Genomic DNA, 21,632 nt, shown 5'->3' with positions numbered 1-21,632 from the left:
CTTCCATGCAGCTTGATTTTCTGGAACTTCTGATTGTCTCTAGTTTTGAAGTAGTTGCATTTCTTCTTAGTTTTATAGGGAGATGCAGCGTGTCTGTCTAGGCCTCCATCTTGGCCAGAAGTTCCCTTCCAATGTATTCTTGATGTCAGACATGGTATTCTTCATTTCCATCTGGTTCTTATTCATTGCTTCTATTTCCTTGTTCATGCTACTGTAGTTCCCACTAAATTTCTTTTAATTCTCAATAAGTTCCTTGAGCATCCTTATAACCATTACTTTGAACTCTGTATCTGATAAATTGTTTGCCTCCATTTCATTTAGATCTTTTTCTGGAGATTCCGCCTATTCTTTCATTTGAGGCTTGTTTTTTTGTGTCCTCATTTTACTGTCTCTTTGTGTTTGTTTCTATATATTAGACAGAACTATGACTCCCCTTCTTCATGAGGTGGTGTTATGCAGCAGGTGTTCTGTGGGACTCAGTGATGCAGTCTCTTTGATCTCCTGAGCTAGGTGCTCTAGGAATGTCTTTTGTACAGGTTATGTAGACCCTCCTATTATAATTGGGTCTTGATTGCTCTTGGCTGGTTCATGGGTGGGATCCACCCTTGGGATGGCTGACAGTGAGGCTCAACCTTGATCACATTGTGCAAGCTATTGTACCGGTGCTGACAGAACAAAACAAGACAAACCCAAACAAGACAAACAACAACAATAACAGCTAAAACAACACCAAAAAATGAATCAGGGAAGGAAGAAGAAAATAATAAAAGAAAAAAGAATAAGAGAAGAAAAAAGAAAAAATATGAAAGGAAAGAAGGAAGAAAAAATAAAGAATAGGAAAAGAAAATGGAAAATAAAGAATAAGGAAAGAAAAAGATAGAATAAAGAAAGGAAAGATAAAAATAAAAAATTGGAAATAAAAAAAGAGAGGAAAAGCAAATAAGGAAATAGAAAAGAGCTTTCTGGACAAGGCAGTTGAGGAGGAGGGAGCGATTGAAGGGGGCTTGTCCTGGTGTGCACTCCACACCTCAGGAACGTAATGCACGTGGAATGGCTGTTTTGGAAGACTATTGCCCAGAAGCAAAGATGTTTAGTTTTCACAAGCCAAAGATGACCAAAGTAGGGAAGGCTGCTGTATTTGCAGAACTAAGTCCTCCAGCTCTTGATTTACTGACAGTGAACACGAGGAAAAGGACTTCCGCAGCTGTTTTGGGCTGCATGAGACCTATTCAGGAGGCATCTGCAATGCCTGTGTCCTGCTTGTGGAAACATGGAAGAAATTGCCAGCAGGATCAAAGCAAAACAAAACAAAACTGGAATCATGTGGTAGATGCAAGGGCAGGACCCAGCCTAAAGACCACATTGCAATGAAAACTATTTGAAATGATAAAAAGCAACCAGATCAGCAAACTGCAGAAGGAATTTAAATGCCACAATTCTGATGCTCACTTCTGTGCCTCCCCAGCTCAATCTCCTTGTTCTAGTAACCAGTCAGGTGGTGGCTCAGGTGCGGAGATGGCTTCGGGCTCTTACAGAATGGCAGTTGTTTTTCCTTTTTAGATCTCACATACTGGAATAGACAGAAAAGACGTTGTGGGGTTATCTATGAAGGCTGTTTTGGGGAAATCCTCACTGCCTCACATCTATTTGAGCCTTGCTGCAGCAATAAGATGGCAGCTGCTGAGAAGCCGAGGAGCAGGGACCAGAGCTTCTGCCCATCTGCACTCAGGAGCAGTGACTGAGGTCTGTGTAGAAGGGGAACAAAACGATTTACATTTTAGATAAAAATTACAGCAACAAAATATCCCTTCTATTTTTAACTCGCATACCTGCTATTCTGCCAAAAGACAATTTCTAGAATAGTTCTGAATAGGTTATTTTTCCTATACTTCCACAAGTTCCCCAAACTCTGAAGCCAGTGTCTAGCTTACTAAAATTAAAAGGCATGTACATAATATTTAAGGTGCTGAGTATTTCATAGGACGGCTTAATGCTGCTGTCAAGTGCTCTTTAAGTCTTTTCTTTGAAGTCCCCTTCTAATGAATGAAGGGAATGGAGATGGGATTTGTTGTATGATAAACATATATAGTTTTAGTCTTCCTATATTAAGAAGCAGTGGTTGGTGCAATTTTAAAGATGGCTGACTACACTTGGTTTCCTTCATGATAATCAGTTTGTCATAACTCATTTACCTGGACTTCCCCCTAGAGGTAGTTGTTAATAATTTTGAAATATTAAGGTCTTACCAAGGTTCTGATGATTCAAACCTATACTACTGAATATTTAGCAGGAAAGACTAAGCTCTTTGGTTAAATACTTTGACAGAGAAATTTCTAATAAATATACAAAGAGGTAACTGGACTCTATATGTTATATCCCATGTCAACTTCCTCATATGGATATTTGATAAAGATTTTAATTTATATAAAACTTCTAAAGCAGAATCAAAGCTCCTGTTAGGGAAATGTCAAGTCTCCAGGCTAAGCAGCCTCCCATGAATAGAACCAAAGCTTTACCACATAGTAGAGAACATATTCTATTAAAAATGTTAAATTATCTTAAAAATAAAATGTGCAAGCCATTACGATGGCATCAAACATAACAGAGGTTAATGCTTCCTGGGGCACAGTCCTTTGAGGGCCTGTGACTGCATCAGTGGTTGACTGTTGTTTGTGTCACGTGACGGGTGGCGTCAGTGAAAGTCGGAGCAGTTCAGGTTAGCTCTGCATCACTTCAGCTGACCTTTTGTGGGGGTTTTAGCTGTGTAGAGTGGTTGTTTGATGTGTTTTAACTGATTAGCACTTGGGTTCTTTTTGCTATATTAAAGTAAAATTCTAATAAAGGAAAAGAAATGTGTTAATGCTGAGTGGGTTGGTTTTGGTTTGGCTTCATTTTGTCAGGTTCTCTGAACATGGAGATGTTAAATGATAAATCCTGAACACGGGGTCCTTCAGCCTGAAAATCTTTATTAAAAGTCGAACTGAAGTCCTCGCATTACCTCTTTTCTAAAAGTTCATGAAAAAGATTACAAGTTCACACTTGTCATAATGAGGGAGGATTATTTGCCTGCCTTATAATAAAATGACTCAGTGCTTATTTTTAAAGCTAGATTTTAAAAATTGGATAGTAAAAAATAATAATAATAATAAAATAAAAAATAAAAATTGGATAGTATAAATAGCAATAAGGAGAGCTGCTTTTTATAGCACCCTATAGATTTGTTGTTCTTAATCTAAACTTAAAATTTTATATTCCTTTTGGAAGATTACAAGTCACCATGTGTACAGAACTCACAGTGAGTTGGAAGGCTCTTCCACAGCCCTTAAGGCATATTACAAGAGTCTCAGTCATTATCGTCTTCCTTCTGAGTTATTTTAAATCATTCTTTTTTGTTTGTTTGTTCATTTTGGCTGTGGTATTGTTGGTAGAATAATACAGATAATCTCTACTTCTGTATGTATGTATGTATGTATGTATTACTAGACCTCAGCCCCTTCTACCTCTCTGTGCCTGTAGAATGTACTGTGTGTAGTCATGTACTTTGTATTAATATATTAGAAATCTACAAATCAGTTTTGTGCTTTTTATGCTGTTGGATGCTTATAATCAGAACTTCTACTAGGTGCCCAGCTAGTGTGACCCAGTTGGTTGGAGCATCATCCCGTGCGCTGAAAGATCACGGGTTCAATTCTCAATCAGGGTGTTGGGGTGCTTCTGTCTGCTGTCCATAGGCAAATTCCAGAGGCACCAGTTTGGTGAAAAAGGAGTCTTTTATTCAAAAGCTACACAATTTTGGAAGAATGGCAGGCTTCTGCCTCAGAGCCCATCCCATCTAGAACACCCAGAGAAAAACCCCTTTACCCTCTGCCAGACTGATTCAAGGCAATGCCTAGAGTTCCTTCTTCATTCTTCTCTCTCTTTGTCTTTTTGTAATAAATAAATAATGTATTGAATAAATTTAGTCTTATTAGAAAATAGAAAAATGAAAAGACAAAATAAAGAATAAAAAAGAAAAAAGTGGAGTTGGCCTCAGCAGTTTAGTGCCTGCTGTGATCTCTTTTTGGATATGCTGTTTATGAAGCTTCTTGGAATCTGCTCCGATGTTGTCTGCAGCTGGCCACTTGGTGTGCTGGTTCTGAGCCTCCTAGGAGGTTCTCTGTTGTAAGCCAATGTCAGACGCTGTCCACGTCTGGCCCTCAGCAACCTGTCCAAAGCTACAAGTGGTCCACAGTTTGTGGCTGCCTCTGATGGGCTTGGCTGCACATGGGAAGGACCATGACTGGCTTTTACCAGCACAGGGTCCAGGGACAGGTCAACAAACATCCCAAGGCACCTCGGGATCCACCTCTGCCTTCCTCTTCCTGTTGGTCAGCTGACAGGCTTAGTCACTGAATAGACTCAGTCTCTAAAGGAGCCTCTGGTTGAATTGGGAGGGTGGGACCACTGGATCTCCCATAGGGAAGGCATCATTCAGACTTCAGGGAAGTTGGTGCGTGTGTTCCCTCACCCCAGAGTCACACATCTGAGTCTGTTCTGGATTTTTCCCCCTGACCTTGGCAGGCAGAGCCCCTAGTAGGTTGGCAGGTGGGGCCTCCAGAGCCTGGAGGATGGATCTGCTGTGCGTCTTGCACTTTGAATATCCCTGCTCTGAGCTGCTCTCCCTTCCCCCATGGAATTGCACTCAGCAATTCTACGACTTAGCAGGGCTGATTCAAATGGTCTCCCATAGGAGTGGCGTCCACAACCTGTAGGAGGGGACACGGACACTTCTCCTTCCTGGGTAATGCACTGAACTTGCTGGGGAGCTCAGATCTGCCTCCTCCCGGTGCAGCCACAGAACCCAGCACTCATCCCTCTGACTCCCAGACAGAAGCCTCCCCAGGAGAAACAGTCCCCAAAACCCAGTTTTGTGTGACTCCTGGCACCCCACGCTACCAAACCAAGCAGGAGGGGGCCAAAAATCAGCCCCTGCTTGGCACTCTGTTCTCTCCATGTGGCTGATTACTGTAGAGTGGGACTGAAATGCCCAGCTCTGCCCGGGCTCCAAAGGACCAAAAGTCTGGCTTCCCTGTGCTCTCAAACTGAGCAGGTGGCTGAAAAATCCAGCACTGCAGAGTTTCCCTGTGCCGGGAACCTAGCAGGACAGGGCAAACCAAGCAGTTCCGCAGGTAGGAGGAGGGTGCTGCCCTTGCACTCTAGGTGGGCCAGAGGGATCCTCTTTCCCAGGCCACACAGTTTAGTCACTGACTGCTTTCTGCCCAAAGCTTTTCCAGAGCATAGAGGGCTCCTTATAGTCACTGCTGGTGTAGTGAGCAGAGCTTCTACTGTCCACCAAAACCTGCGTATGGCAGCGTGGCCTCTCCAGCAGTCATAGACCTGAGCGAACATTCCTGGCTGGTGGTGTAACAGGAGCGCTCCTTCCCTAGGATGGTGCGATCTGAGTCTTCCAGGCGGACAGAATCCCCACTGATTCCCACAGTGATGCTATGAGGGCTCCCCTTCCCCCCTTCCTGTCTCTGTTGTTGCTCCAGGTTGGGCATCCCTGTGTAGGGTTGAGATCCCATGCTCCTAGGGGGTGTGTGTTTTGCAGCCACTATATCCTTCAAGCTTCTCAGCCACGACACCTACGTGAGGGGGTTCATCCTCTCCATGTCTCTGCTTATCCTACCAGTCTCCTCCCAGCTTCTTCTGTGCACCTTGGTTATAATATCTCAGTTCAGGTACGCTTCAACTGGTTTTTTAAGTTGATTGCTCTGTAGTTTAGCTGCAAGTCCAGGCCAGGGCTGGAAGCAAGTATATGGAGCTTGCAGCTACTCTGCAGCCATCTTGGATGTCCCCACCACCACCACCATACACACACACCAAGTTTATTCTTGTATTACTATTATTTACTAATTATTGTATTATAACTGTAAACCTACTTTTGCCCACCCCTTATTTTAAAACCCACAAGTCATTCTTATCTTTTTTACAAGGTTTATCTTCATTTAGATTTGCCTCCGTAGCTGTCCCATCTATATATACCATCATTACTCTTGCTCCTCCACACTAACATCTTGGATCAGTTTTGCTTTGGCCTGAAGAAGTTCCTTTACTATTAACATCTTGTGGACCCTCTGATAACAAATTCTTTCCACTTTTTGTTGTTTGAAATGTCCTTATTTTACCTTCATTCTCGCCAGCAGTTACAGAATTCCAGGTTGACTGTTATTTTTTTTTCATTCCTTTGAAAATGTCATTCCATTACCTTCCTTGTTTCTTTGTTTTCTGTTGAGAGTTCAGCTGTTGTCTTGCTATTGATCTTTTGAAGGTAATGCTCCTTTTATACTCTGACTGCTTTTAAGATTTTCTCTATCATGGATTTTCAGCAGCTGGATTTTGATGTGATCAGATGTGGTTTCTATGTAAACTATACTGCTTGGATTGATCATCTGTCATCACTTTTGTATAATTCTTGGCTGTTATCTCTTCAAACAGTTCCCCCCTACATTCTTCCTCTCCTCTCTCTGGGAATTCCAAGTATGTGGATGGTAGAGCTTTCTAACAATAGAACACAACCCTGTGCTCTAACTTGAGGAGTTAACCCTTCCCGGACTCCTTTCTGAAAGCCTGGGGAGAATGAATAGAGACCCTGCCTCCTGTTAGCAGGTGCTGAACTCCTATTCTAGTTTTCCAGTCCTGAGGAGCTGCCGAAAGCTTTGTTTAATTAGCTTTCCAGCCTGTTGGCCAGCGCCTGGGAATTAACAAATGCCTCAGGGGGAGCAGCTGTAGACACAGGTGCACTTCCTTTCTTTCTGATTCTTGGCTCTAGAGTCCTTGCTGCCACCTTAGCTCCTGTAGTTTTCAAATAGATGCTTTTAGAATTTTATCTACTTGTTCCAGTTGTTCTTGGCAAGAAGGCTGGTCTCGTACAAGTTGGTCTGCCAAAGCCAGAAACATGTGATCCTGTGTGTAAATGACAAAGAGATGGCTTCTGCCCCTTGGGGCTGCGTTTGGCAGAGTCTGACATGATGACAGAGCAAGGCACAAGCAGAATGCTATTTTCAAGGGAATCAGAGATGGTATTCATTCTGAATAGTAGGCTCTGGGAAGGTTTCCTTGAAGAATGGGAAGGATCGTGACCTAGGCCACTTGGCAGGAGGGGGACGGGTGGGTGAGGAGGCACAATTGGTCTAGGTGGGAAAAGTTAAACCAAATACCAGCTGATATGATGGGATAGGAGGCGTGTGAAGGGTTGGAGTGGGGGCAGGGAGAGAAGTGTCGCTGGTACTGAAGCTAGGAAATGCAGCTCCATGCCAAACTGACAGGCGTCCCTGTCCTGGGTGGAATCTGGACACTTCTATGTAATGATGAACTGCTGCCGTTGCAGTCGCTTGGGAGTGACTCGCTCTGGCTTTGCCTGCACTCATGGTGCAGCTCAGGTGAAGTCCTTGTCCTTCTCTGGTTCCTAATTTTCTCTTGTGCAAAATAAGACTCATAATGGTACCTCCTCCACCCACACGTCACGTGTAGGAGGTGTAGGCGATCTCGTGGATGCACATGTGCTCTGATGGGAACAGAGTGTGGCCAGGGGGCCATCGCAGGAGCCCCTGCAACTTCCAGGCCTTGTTTGTGAATCACAGGAAGATGGCTGGATGCTGAGTGAAAGCGGAGAGTCTTCCAAAGTCCTCAGGCCTGACTGTCCCTGAGCCCTGTCCTCTCTGCCCCGGCAGCCACCGTGGGGACTGGGCACTGCCTGGCCATCCCAACAGATGTGACACTGCCTCTCTCCAAGTTAGACCATCCTTCCTGGGCAGCCCTGAGGAGTTATCCAGTCCTTCCTGGATGGCAATGGGCCATGCCTAACCCTCTGGACCTGGTTAAAATGAAATGTATTATGCCGCCCTTTAGTTTCCACCTACTGGTCCTGCTTTTGCTTTGTGGGGCTCCGTACCCCAAGTCTGTTTCCTTTCCCATGCACACAGCTGCAGGCTCTTTAAGATAGCCTTTCCCCTTCTCTGAATTATGAAAGGGCCAAGGCACACTAGCTAAATACTTACCTCTTTTTATATGACCTGACTTGGAAACTCAGAAGCAGGTTTCATCTGGGGATGGTCCATGAACCTATAATATTCACTCTGAAAGAGCCAGAGAAGGAATCCTGACCCTAAGAAGTTTGTGACCTACTTGGGGACATGAAAATGTCTGGGAAGGGTGACAAGAATGTCTAGATAATAAGCTCATCTTGGAAGCAGAGAACCCTGTAGCTGCTTCAGCGGGGATGTTGCCCGAGGAGGTGGGGTTTGAGTTGGGCCCTGGAGAATAAGATGTAAGAGAAAGAGAAAAAGAAAGTGTGCTGGGTGCCCTCGGCTTGTCCTTTCTACCTGCTGCCCTCCCTCCCCACCATCCCCTGGGCACAGCAAACCACGCACAGACTCCACTGATGGACTTGGGTTTGCCCAATAGGAGGCACCAGCAAGGGATGGAGGACTGGAGGAGAGTGAGGTCAGGTGTTATTGCCCTGCCTCTGTTGCTGCAGGTGGTTCTGAGACCCTTCACTGAGGCCACAGCTCCAAACAGGTGGCCCTCTGAGTTGAGCCACTCTCTCCCTGGCCCTTCCAGCCTGGGAGTCGCAACAGCTCTTCTCTATGGCCAGACAGTCTTTTAAAACACTCTTTCCAAATTAAGTCTCAGCATGCTCTGTTTCCTGCCAGGAGCCCTAGTGAAAAAAAAAAAAAAAAAAAAAAGTGTTTTAGAGATCAGAGAAGATGGGTGGGCAAAGAGGTGGGAGTGCACAGGCCTTTCTGGTTGAAATGAAAGGCGCAAGATGAGAGGAGGTTGGAGTCTAGAATGTGAGGGGCGTTAAATACTAAGCAAAGGGGTATGAAGTCCGAGGATGCTGTGCAGATTTCTGTAACCTGCATCTCTTTTTTGTTCCAGGAGACTCCTGCCTGTAGCCCGGAAGCACCCACTGCCCCCTCCACGAGGTCCTCCAACCCAAGGATGGGCCTGGTGAGGTGGGGAGGCTCCTGCCCTTGGAGCTATTTGGCTGTGTTCTCCCTCCTCTTCCAGAGCATGGCGCAGCACTTCCAGAGCATGGCACAGTACCAGGAGTATCTTGCAGGGAGCTGGCCCCACTACCCGGAGTACTTCCAGCAGCCTGCTCCCGAGTACCACCAGCCTCAGGTGCCCGCCGATGTTGCCAAGATCCAGCTGCGTCTGGCAGGGCAGAAGAGGAAGCACAGTGAGGGGCGGGTGGAGGTGTACTACCAAGGCGAGTGGGGCACCGTGTGCGACGATGACTTCTCCATCCACGCTGCCCACGTCGTCTGCCGGGAGCTGGGATACATAGAGGCCAAGTCCTGGACTGCCAGCTCCTCTTATGGCAAGGGGGAAGGTAAATGCTCTGTGCTTTGGAACTAGTGCTGGTGTCCTCTGGAAACCCCAGAATGGGCTTGCATGTGGCAGACCTGGTAAAGGAATCTGCTATTGCTGTCAAGTATGAATTCCTGATAGTACTCCATCTGGGCAGCCTTCTGTGTTTGTGCAGGAAGGTAGGAGTGGAGGAGTGCTGGGAAGGGTGCAGTGACTAGCTGTCCTGCGCTGCCCAGACTTTCCCGGATTTAGCACGCAAAGTCTGGCATCCAGTGCCAGCCAGACTGGCTCATGACTAGGCAGGGGCTGTAGTTAGTCTGTGCTCATCTCCCCCAGCATGCGGCCCGCCTGGGTGCTGGGTCAGCTGTTGGAGCCGTGGCCTTTCTGCCCATTGCCTTCCAAGGAGCTCCTCCTGCTCTTTCTCCTGAAGGTTGCCCAAGGGCTGGTGCACTGCCTCTCCACGCCCTCCTGCCCTGTAGTTCAACACTCACGTGCTATTTTGATCCTGGTCAAAACAGAAACAGAGTTACTTTGGATTTTTCACTTTGGTGGGCCTAGTCTTTCCTCCCTGGTTAAGTTCTCTCTATATATGAATTTTTTTTTGGTAAGAGCTTAGAGAGGGGGCAGGTGTTAGAGCCCAGCACCTTGAGCTCAGTCCTGTTGCTGACCTAACTAACCTGTCCTTATCCCTTTGGCCTCAGCTTCCCAATCTGGAAGTTGGGCTCTTGAGAACTTTTGAAACTATCTTCTCTCCCTCTCTTTCTCACTCTCTAAAAATAAATAAATAAAAATCTGGGAAGGAAGGGAGGAAAAGGAAAGGAAAAGAAGAAAGAAAGAAAGAGAAAGAAAGAAAGAAAAAGAAAACAAAGAATGAATGGGGCTCAGCTGGTTGGTAATTATCCCACAAAGCTAAAGGTCACCAGTTTGATTCCCTGTCAGGGCACAGGCCTGGGCTGCGGGTTTGGTCCCCACCTCTTGCGTGCGAGAGGCAACTGATGGATGTATCTCTCTCACACATCCATGTTTCTCTCCCTCTCTTTCTCCCTCCCATCTGCTCTCTCTAAAAATAAATAAATAAAACATCTTTAAAAAAATAAAGAACTTTTGAAACTTTCATAGTTTATGATCCTAAGTGGGAAAGTAGATAAATGCGAAGAGCATTATTAAAAAAAAAAACAAAAACAGAAAAACAGAAGCTGAGAGTTGCCCTCCCTGACATGGTAAAGCAAGTTGGCTGGCTGGATAAGAGGTGTCCAAAGTCTCAGTCTGGACTAATGCAGTACTGCCACACCGATGGCATAAGAGTTCCCTGGGGGGACTAACTCATGGTATTCCAAGTTAGGGTCTGGGCTGGGGTCTAGGAGTCTGTGACTTTTGCAAGCCTCCCAAGTGATTGTATAAGTAGCCAGGTTTGGGATTCATTGAATTAGATCATTGTTATGGTCCCTTCCCACCCCGGTTTTCTGGTATTCTAGAAACTATAGGAGGAAGGAAGCCCCATATCACACATGTCTCACCTCTGTGCAATTGAATACGTCCTGTTGGGGCAGCTACACTTAAAGTGAAACGTTTTCTGATGCTGACCCTGGGCTCCTTAGCAGGGATGAGAGTCAAAGCAGCCAAAACTGGAGTTAGCAAATGCCAGGCTTTTAAACCCATTTCCTGTCTTCTTTACAAAATCTCCCGACCCTTCTCCATATTCACACATCTCTATTTATTCTTCTAGTTGAGTGATCTGGGGGGTAACATCAAATTTGTGTTCTATCCAGTCTGTCTAAACCTAAATATTTTATAACAAGTACTTTCCAGTGATTGTTTTTATCCAAACTTAAATCTTACTTGTTATCAGAAAAATGGGTATGGTCCCCCCCCTCCAAGCCTACACTCACCTGTCTGGGAGTGGACATGTGGTTACTGGAGAGGTGGTAAACTGGCTCAGACTGTGCCACTCAGGGATGATCAAGGGAGAAGAGTTCATGGGAGCAGAGGAATTAAAATCATGGTCACATCGATGTTTCTCTCTCACATGGATGTTTCTCCCTGTCTCCCTCTCCCTCCCTTTCCCCCTCTATAAAATCAGAGGTAAAATAAATAAATAAATAAATAAATAAATAAATAAATAAATAAATAAACAATAAAAGCCCTGGCCAGCATGGCTTGGTTGGGCATTGTCCTGCCAAGTGAAAAGTTGCTGATTCAATTCCCAGTTGGGACAGCACCTGCCTGGGTTGCAGACCAGGTCCCCAGTTGGGGCGCATATGGAAGACAGCCAAACGATGTTTCCCTCCCTCTCCTTCTCCCTTTCTTTCCTTCTCTCTAAAAGATAAAATAAAAAAGTAAGATAAAACCATGGTCCATGGAAGGTACTACATGGAGGAACTGATGAACAGCAGCATGCTAGGGTTAATGGATTGTGGGTCTCTGCGGAGTTGGCAGTGTAGAAGAAGTATGGGGTGGGGACGTGGGTGCAGGGCAGAGGGGACACATGGAGGTGGGGTGTGATTATTGGTAATGATAAGTCCTGAGCTATGGCCATGAGAAGATAGGTGATGTAGGGTGGAGGAAAGTCACTGCTGAGAGGAGGACGAGTGAGGCAGAGTCCAAGAGGACTGGGAGGGTCATCTGTGTGGTTATGGAAACCATCAAGACGTAGCAAAGGAGTGTGAAAGAGCAGAAGGGAGAAACAGATGCTAAAACCATCGTAACTGTCATGCCTCCAGGATGCTGAGGATCATGCTGTCCACATAAAGAGGTACTTGGCTTACAGCATCAGAGCCCTCTTAAATATAAATGCATTTGAATTTCATCAGTTCAGGCTTTTAGCACCGGGTTCATAGAAGGAACACAGTGAATATTGGCTGATTGATTCATGTCGATTTCGGAGAATATGAAGAACAGCTGGCAAACAGTACTTGGCATAGTGACCAGAGAACGTGACCGGGGCCCTGGGGAGTGTTCCCATGGAGCTAACCCAAGAAATCAGTGCTGTGGATGAGCTGGGAAGGCGGCAGTGGCGTCCATCAGAGCCACCCTCCAGGGGTGCCCACTCTTTCTATGCCTCTCAAGCGCAGGCTGTAGCAGTGAAGCCATGGAGAGGGCCCACATCTCCTGGCATTTCCCACCTGGCCTGTCTGTGGGTCCTCTCTCCCAAGGTGTCTCTGAGCTCAGGGACATCATCAGCCCTGGTAGAGCGCTCTAAAGAGGACAACTGCCCCACTTCTCACCCTCTGGATGGGTCTCACAGCCACCTGAGGCTAAGACAGTGGCTTTCCTTCTGCCCGTCTTTGGATCTGAGATCAGACCTGATTCCCAGCACACCTCCACCCCGAGTTCTTCAGATCAGAGCGAAAAGCCAGCAGATGACCAAGCGAGGCCCTGAAGATTCTAACTTGAACAATTTCCACTCCCAACTGAGCCCAGGGGAACACTCTGGCATTCAAGGGATCTTTCTCTTCCAAATGGTCTGTTACTTTGTTTATACATCTCCTCTCCTTTCCTCAGAAGCATTTCTTAGAGTAAATGAGTGGAAAAGGTGAAATGAAGTTTTGCTTCTGGCTGACGGACTTTTTGTGTCCAACGTTGGAGCCCCAGATGTGGCCCAGTGCCGCTTTCCTAGCAGCTGTGAGATGACATCTATTGATAGCCCAGTGCCTAGAATCACCCTGCCTTCCAATGGGCAGAGCCAGAGCAGTCGCGTTGGCGCAGGACAGTTGAGTGGATAGGCATTAAGCATACAGAAAAATAATTTGTCACGAAATCAGGCTGTAGGAGAATATCATGCACAGGGATGCTGTCTTGGGCTAAGTAAAAATTTGTATTTCCACCATCTAAGAAAAAAAAATAACTGGTGAGAATACATGCAGGGTAGAATGACTGGGGCTGAGCTGAAGCTCCATAAGAGAGCAGTTCTTTGGGGTGAGTTAGTTCCCACTTGCACTCCAGGGCTTAACTGCCAGCGCTCCTTCTGAGAAGTTACGCAGACGTTGGGCGTGTTTTTCAGCTCTTATGCTGCCTTTAGCCGTGCTGGCCTGCTCCCATCCCCCCAGCGAGGGTCGTTCTCTCATCGCAGATGGGAAAGGGGCTTCTTTGCTGCACCACTTCCATCCCTAGAAAGAGACCGGTGTCACAGGTGGAGGGTCTTTTTTGTTGCTGGTACTTAGCAAGACAAACATTGGTTTGTTGTTGAAACATCGATCAGTTAGGGAGCATATGTTCCTGTGGAGCTTGATGGCTTGGAAACCAAGCCAAATTGAGAAACCAGTTGGAAAACCTCAGCCCAGATGTTTTCAATAAGCTCTTTGTTACACTCGATGCATCCAAAATGCTCTCGCTGGAGCCCAGACCTGCCCTGGGTCTCAGCGGACACGTTTCAGCTGGAGCTCGAGGTCCGGAGACTGGCCCGGCGTCCTCACTTGCCTTTCAGAGCCTCAGGGTGTCACTGGTTTTCTCATCTCTGCAATGGGCGTGCTTTTATCTCCTTCTTTCTTGCACTGTGGAAACACCAGTATTTCCATTGTTTTTCTGACTTACTGGGAGGAGGAAGGGGAAAGTGAGTTTGAACACGTTCTAGGAGCAACACTATCTCATTGAATATCCATGGCAGCCTGTTTGTTGAGTATCACTGTTTTCACTTTAGAAATGGGGAGCAGGCCTATTTAGGTGCCTGACCAAATCACCTAATACCCAAGACTGAGAGAGAATTTGACACCATTATACGATAGAGTGCTGCACAGAGCCATCAGAATAGTGGCAGGTTTGATTTCGTTTCCTTTCATTTTATAAAGAGCACTAGTTGAAAAACCCTGTAGCATTTCAAATTTTTTTTAAATTATGGTAAAATATACATAGCATTTAAAAAGTGCAGTCTTTACCATTTTTCACTGTACGGTTTGGGAGTGTTAAGTGCATTTGCATTGTGGCGCAAGCAATATCCAAAACACTTCTCATCGTGCAAAACTGAAACTCTGTCCCCATTAAACAACCACTCCCCCATTAAACTTCCTCTCCCCCAGCCCCGATCCACCCTTCTACTCTCTCTCGCTGTGAATTTGACAACTCTAGGAACCTCATGTAGGCGGAATCAGACACTATTTGTCCTTTTTTGTGACTGGCTTATTTCATTTAGCATACTGAACTCAAGATTCACCCATGTTGCACATGCATGTGTTAGAATTTCCCTCCTTTTTCAGGCTGAACAATATCGCGCTGTATGGAGAGACCACATTTTGTCAATGGACGCTTGGATTGCTCCCACATCTTGCCCATTGTGAATAATGCTGTGGGGCACATGGGTGTGCTAATATCTCTCTGAGGCCCTGCTTTCAATTCTTTTGGGTAGACACTCAGAAGTCGGAACAGCTGTGTCACATGGCAATTCTATTTTTAATTTCTTAAGTAACCACCATTCTGTGTTTCACAGCGGCTGCCCCATTTTTACATTCCCTCCCCCAGTGCATGAGGGTTCCAACTCCTCTGCATCCTCACCCACACTTGTTGTTTCCTGGTTTTTGATAGTAGCCACCCTGATGGGTGTGAGGTGGGGTCTCATTGTGATTAACCCTCGAGCACTTTGCACACCCAATCCTCTGCTTAGTGCAAACAGGTGGAGGCCCCAAGGGGAGCACACTCACACAGGGCCTTCCGGGCAGATGCCTGCCAACCCTGCCTTGCCTTCACCTGCCTTCACCTGCCTTCTGAAATGCAAGGAGGTGGATCTGCAGGTTAGTCTTTGAGTTCATGGATGGAAAAGTCAGGAAGTGAGAAGAATGCTGAATGGACCGGGGAACCGGGCGCAGGGGTGGCCTTGCAGAGTGAGTTGCCCTGTCTGAGCCAGAGCTCCGCATCTGTGAAGGGTGAATAGCACTGTCACCTCATTTTTTTCCCTGTGGGATGGGGAAAGCAGGGAGGTAACACACATGAAAATGCCTTCAGTAAAAGCTTCAGTTACAGGATAGCTTAGGCTTTCCCTGAGGGGTCCCAGTTCAGCCTCTGCTACAGATGGAAGGTGAGTGCTTTCTGCCATAGACGGTAGAGGTAAAATCATCATCATCATCACTACCATTTTTGAGTAACTATGGGCCAACAATAAACTAGGCTTGTGCCATGCATTACATCTAGTCTGCACATACTCCTGTGTTGCGAGTGTCCTTATTATTGCCACTTTACTGATGAGATAAAAGGGCTTTGACCAAGGTTATATAGCTAAGTGGCTGAGCCAGAATTCAAACTTAGCTTCATATCCAAAGCCCCCGCTCTTTCCCCTAAACCATGTGACAACCGGGCTCAACCTTGCTTTCTACGCTGATCACGTTCAATCAATCTACCACAGCCCTCTGGCAAGGGAATCCCAGTGGCCTAGAACTCCATGAAATATCTTAACGTTTCTAAAGATCAATTGATGACCACACACAGCTGCCAAGATTAAAGAAAAGTCTCTTTCTGTGTACAACATCAGTAGCCTCAAATATCCAAACTGACTTTTACACAGTGCTTGGTTTCTCTCTTCTCTGCTCCCTTCAGGGCCTATCTGGTTGGATAATGTCCACTGCACCGGCAAAGAGGCGACCCTTGCAGCCTGCTCCTCCAATGGCTGGGGTGTCACTGACTGCAAGCACACAGAAGATGTGGGTGTGGTGTGCAGTGAGAAGAGGATTCCTGGGTTCAAATTCGACAATTCATTGATCAACCACGTAGAGGCAAGTCATGTGCTCCTGGTGACTCCTTCATAATATGGATGCTTTCTTTTCTCCATGTAACTCACTTTTCACTTATTGTTTCCAAGAGTGTGTGTGGGCACTAGGGAGGCAGACCCACGCCCACCTAACCTGGTGCGGGGGCAGTTGAGGGAGGGTTTCTGGAGCAGGGGATGCCATTAGTGCGGGAAGGGGCATTGGTGGGGAATGGCTTGGGCAAAGGCGCAGAGGCATGGAGGTGTAACCTGGGGATAAGCAGGTCAGTACTGCTGAAGGAAACATGTGGATTGGGGGCCGTGAGAAATGCAGCTAGAAAGGTTGGCATGAAAGGCCTTCTATGCTCTGTGTAGGAGCTTGCCCTTTGGACTAGGAAAATGCATTAGTTATCAATTGCTGTGTGACGAGCTACCCGGCCTCCCCCAGGTTTTTCAACTTCATGCAACAAACTTGTATTACTCACATAGTTTCTAGGATCAGGAGTCCAGGGGTGGCCTAGCTGGTTGATTCTGTTCGGAATCTCTCAGGAGGCTGCAGGCAGGCTGTCTGCCGTGGCTGGGAGAGCCTTTCCCAGGTTGACTCATGCAGTTGCTGGCAGTCGTCTCTTTCTTTCTGGCTGCCAATGGGAGCTCCCTGATCCTCTCCACACGACCTCTCCATACCTGCCTGGGTTTCCTTAAGGCACAACAGTTGTCTTTCTCCAGAATGAGTGGCTCAAAAGAGAAAGAGAAGGAGCAAACCATGAAGCCACAGTCTTTCCTAAGCTAATCTCAGAAGGTCTGTCCCATCATTTCTGCTGTATTCTGTTGGTCCCACAAAACACCAGGAACAGTGTGGGAGGAGACTGCCCGAGGCTGTGAGGGAGGAGCAGGGGGTCACTGCAGCTATCGTGGGGGCTGGATCCCCCAGGAAAGTTGTTCAGAATCCATTTGAAATTGCAGATACTGGGTAATACTTATAATGTTGAAATCTTAAGACTCCAAGTTTCATATCTAAATTTTTACTTTAATGTTATATAGCATGAAAATTTTATCACGTTATTGCTCTCCAAACCATTACTTTTATTATTGCCAAATATTCTATCTTATGAACCTGTTGTAATGTAGTTAACCTTTCTTGATTATTGGATAGGTTATAGATCAGTATATCTAGAAGTTAATACATATCATTGTTCATAATCTTTGCATTTTTGATGATGTCAATAGAATTTATGACAAGATGTGGGATTGTAGAGCCATGGTTTTAAATAGTATGTGTATTGTAAAGCTCCTTGGTACGGATAAATAATTAGAGAACACATTTTCTAAAATGCTTGTTCCCGTTGCGTACAGAAGTGCGAGTCAGTCTTTATGACAGTGCAGGTACTGGGGTCCGAGTCAGTCTCCCACTGTGGCACCAGGCTATTCTCTAAGCTCCCTCACATGATTCCCATGTCACTAGCCCAACCTGGGGCAGCATCTGGTCATGGCAAAAGGCTTAAGACCCTTCTACATTTATGGCTCCGTTTCCAATTTATCTTTTCAACAAGTTCTCCACTTAAACAATGAAATTAGCAAATATTTATTGCACTTCTCATGAGCGGGGAATGTGGGGCTTAGGGCCAGAGTCATAGGCAGCCAAGACTTCTTCCTGAAGGAACATGCCAGATGTCACCCCCGAGGGCAGCAGGAGCTGCCATAAGTCCAGGCCAAGGAGCTTCCCTATGCTTAACCTCCAGCTGACCCTGAGACTAATGCTGAGGGAAGGTGACTTCATATTGCCCTGTCTGGGCTCCAGAGGAAGTTCTACCCAGACAGTAGTCTTTATGTTTTCCTCCCATGACTCACACTGTCCTGCTTTTTCATACGTTCCCAGAGCATGCTGGGAAAGGATCTCTAGCCTTTTCTCAGCTGGCAGGATAAGACCACTTCCAGCAGACAGTCTTTAAATGCTGTTGTTTTATTAGCAACAACTGGAAGAGGCTGCTACAGAGTGGATGTACTTTATTTAGTGCTCCAGGTACCAATGACAACTTGGCTCTACCATGCAGTTTATAATTTGGGCTTTCGAACCCAGTTTCACACTTTCCATCTCCGCTCTATATAACCTCATACAGAATAATTAGCATCCATGCACATGTATCCCATCTTTCCAATGAGATTGGAAGCTCCTGGAGGGCAGGAGCTCTAGCAATAGAAATAATGCTAGGTACCGAATGGGAACAATAGCTCCAACTCCCAGATATTCTTCTTCCCAGGAATACAAATCACAGTTTATTTTCTCCTGAGGTGAAGAATCTCCCAGGGTAAAATGCCAAACTAAACAGTGATGAGAAGTACATAGAAGCAAGTTATTCCTTTGTAGCATTGCCCTGCCTACTAGGACAATGAGCTTATTTACAGCATCGTTACCAGATCTCTGTTCAGCCTAGAACCTCAGGATAATCCACTTTGATTGTCAGTGAAGATCCAGGCTTCTGGGCAAAACAGTCATTGATGGTTTGAAGCAAAAGAAGGTGGGCCAACATGTCCGTGGGTTTCGCCACTAGGGAAAAAATGATTCCGGAAAAGGACTCTGTGGGTATCGCTTCGAGAGAGAAGTTCCATTGACTACCTGTATGGGGAGTCCTAATGCTGAGCATTTGAAGGGGGATAAGGTGAATCTTATGAAGAACAGAACCTAAATTATGTAGAATCGGCAGGGAAATTATTGAAAGAATATGTTGAAGAGTCCTTTCTTATTCTGGAAGGGCTGAGAGTCCATGATAGGAAAGCTTGGTACCTGTCTTTGTCCTGGACACTTGCTAGGCGTCTGCTGCATACACATCGTGGTCCAGGACGCCGTTAGCAAAAAAAACTTGGCCCTTGCCTTCCAGCCCTTACAATCTAAGAAGACAAGATACATGCCTTAGGGGAAACTGGAAGGTTATTCCAAGGCATGGAGCCTATACTCTAAATGAATTTCCAGTAACCCAGAGAGGACTGCCTGGGGGCTCATCTGAGTTCTGGGGGTGGGGGGTGGGGAGGGGAGCTGATGACTTCCAGTCTTCCAAACTGCATTTTCCTAGAAGGCTCCCCTCTTACTGTCATACAAATCCAGCTGGTTCCTGTGAGCCAGCCTGGGGGCTTCCACGCCCAGCCGCAGACACTGAGGGACTTTTCAACTATGAGCAGTGCCCACAGCCTCTTCCCTGTGGCATCGGCTGAAAGTAGGTCACAGAAGGGCCCAGATTCCAGGATGTCTGAGGAGAGCCTTTCAGAGTTGCCAGAGGGTTCTTCCGTCCAGGACTTTGTGGCTAAAGCCTGTGCTTACTGCAGAGCTAGCCCAATGGACAGGGAGCCACCCAGACCACCTACAGGGGATTTTTGTGGGATGCTGAGAAGTTTCTCTGAAATGCCTCATGTAATAGCCTGGGTCAGTAGCTGAAGTCATGGAATCGCTCGTCTTGGCTAAAGAAATGTCCCGTTATGGACGGGAGGATGAGGTGTAGGTTTGGTGGACGTGCCTCTGTGGGGAGTCACGTGTACTGACTGATGGTGCCAGATGGTCGGTGGGAACACAGTGCGTGGGTTCTACAGGACCTCCCACACTCCATTCCTGCCGCACCACCAAGTACCAGGTTTGCATGGAGATTAAACTGAGTACTGATCACATTGCTAAGAGATACAGACCTGGGAGGGATTGTTGGAATCTCACTATGGAGTGAGATTCAGAAAAACCTCAGTAGGTAGAAGTAATAGGCCCAAACTGTAACATATTAGGGATGAATAGAAGGTTGTACACCAAGGTTCATGGGTGGGAAAAATCAGCTACAGAGAAAAAGCTAGGGAGAGTGACTGAAAAGTTTTGATTATGTTTAAAACATCCCCAAAGATTGACTAACAGCTCAGTATGAGCCACAGATATGATATGGCTGCTAAAAAGTGAAATGAGCTAATGCATTTGTAGAAGAGTCATCTTCCTAAAGTCTTTGCTTTTTGGACCCAGAAATGAGTGCAGCATTCAGTTCTGGGGTCATTTCTTAACTGGATCACCCAGGGGAGGGACCAGCAAGATGGGGACAGGTCTGGAATCCATATCATATGAGGAAATGAAGATATTGTGTCCAAAACAGCAAATACGGAGGGAGGGGAACATGGTAGGTCTCATCCAATGTGTGAAGTACTGCCATAGAAATGATGCTTATGATTTGCATTAACCCCCAGAAGTAAGATGGAAGGGAAGGTAATGGGGTGTGGGACTCAGCTCAGTGTAAACCTCCATCACACTGAGAGCTTCCCCTTGCAGCGGATGTGGTTGCCTATTCGTGGTGAGCTCCTTGTCACTGGAGTAGTTCAAACAGTTGCCAGGGCGACTGCAGCCAAATTTCTGCACTGAGAAGGAAGCAGGAAGATGATCACCAAGTTCTAAGACCCGTGTTACTCTGCTTTCATGAAAATGTACCTGGCCCATACAGCATACAGCAGGCACCTCCAGCTAGTATGGGCAGTGTCTACAATTGCATGAATCAGTCTCTCTCTCTCTCTCTCTCTCTCTCTCTCTCTCTCTCTCTCTCTCTCACACACACACACACACACACACACACACACAGAAAAGATGCCGGTAGTGTGTGTACTATGTGCTCGCCTCTCTCCCTGCCTCTTCTCTGGCTCCTCACAACCTTGGACTTGAAAGCAAGAGCAGACTTCTTACCCTCTTCTATTAACACATCAACATGTAAGAGCTGAAGCCCTCTCTCGTTTCCCCCAGTTTGGGGCCCATACATTCAAAAGGGGCTGAGAGTGGAGTGTGGTCAAAGTGAAGGGTCAGTTAATGCTTTCTTTCTCTGTGTCTTGGGACCCACCCCAAATGTCAATGACTGGACTAGTCCAATGAATGTGTTGGGGGACACCCCATCTCCTCACACCTGCACTCTGCAGGGGTGTGGCCAGCTCTGTAACATCCCTCCTTGACCTCTGGAGATTGGGGACACATCACAGAACATGAGAGATGACCCTCACAGGTGTGGCCCTTCTCAGGAACACACTGGAATTTCTGAGACAGAGAGTAGAAGAAAACTGTGCATCAGTCTAGACCAAGTACATCCGACTCTGGGATGCCAGAGGCATGAGTCATGAAGCCCCAGGGCCTGGCTGATGGAATTTCACCGAATGAGCTGACAGCTTCCAGCCAACTCCTTCTGCATCCGCATGGGACATCCTCGGGGGCCCCTTGACTCTTCATACATTCCCTTCTAAAGAAGGGAAAGAGCACCTCTTCTTTGTGTGAAGGACCCCATGAGGAAAGAGTTAACAGGTGTGGACCCTGAGCTATTGGACAAGTCCATTGTCTTCTTTAAGATGAGTGGGTTGAATTCAGTCCCTTCTAGCTGTGACGATCCAGGGTGGCAGTGGCTTCTCCGTCAGAAAGACACAGCATGCACTAGTCATTTACAAGATAGTTTTAAATATTTGATAGGGGGGAAAATCAGATGATTTCTGTAAAAGTGCTTGCAGACTGTGCTGTTATTCTTACTGCTGCTCTGCCAGACTGGGCCCATTTCATCCAGAAAATCAGGCAGAGTCTCAGTTCTCCCTTGTCTGACACAGCTGCACCGTTGCTTCTTGCTGT

At 46.4% G+C, this 21,632-nt stretch overlaps 1 protein-coding gene and 1 pseudogene across 2 annotated transcripts in view; both read left to right on the top strand.

Annotated features, from left to right (window-relative positions):
* Positions 1 to 21,632, top strand: part of LOXL2 (lysyl oxidase like 2) — a 95,254-nt gene that overhangs the window by 26,305 nt on the left and 47,317 nt on the right. For both annotated transcript variants that reach the window (XM_090290148.1, XM_090290147.1), the window contains exons 2-3: positions 8,920 to 9,376; positions 15,874 to 16,049. In XM_090290148.1, the coding sequence (XP_090146274.1) occupies positions 8,983 to 9,376; positions 15,874 to 16,049 (570 nt within the window). In that variant the 5' untranslated portion in view covers positions 8,920 to 8,982. The remainder of the gene's footprint in view (positions 1 to 8,919; positions 9,377 to 15,873; positions 16,050 to 21,632) is intronic.
* On the top strand, positions 957 to 1,738 carry LOC150000218 (SIN3-HDAC complex-associated factor pseudogene; annotated as a pseudogene).

This window comes from Furipterus horrens, unplaced genomic scaffold (assembly GCF_987537825.1).
Source record: "Furipterus horrens unplaced genomic scaffold, mFurHor1.1.pri manual_scaffold_10, whole genome shotgun sequence".
Classification (NCBI taxonomy): domain Eukaryota; kingdom Metazoa; phylum Chordata; class Mammalia; order Chiroptera; family Furipteridae; genus Furipterus; species Furipterus horrens.
The sequence above is the reverse complement of the archived record's forward strand: the minus strand, read 5'-3'. Positions and strand labels throughout refer to the sequence as shown.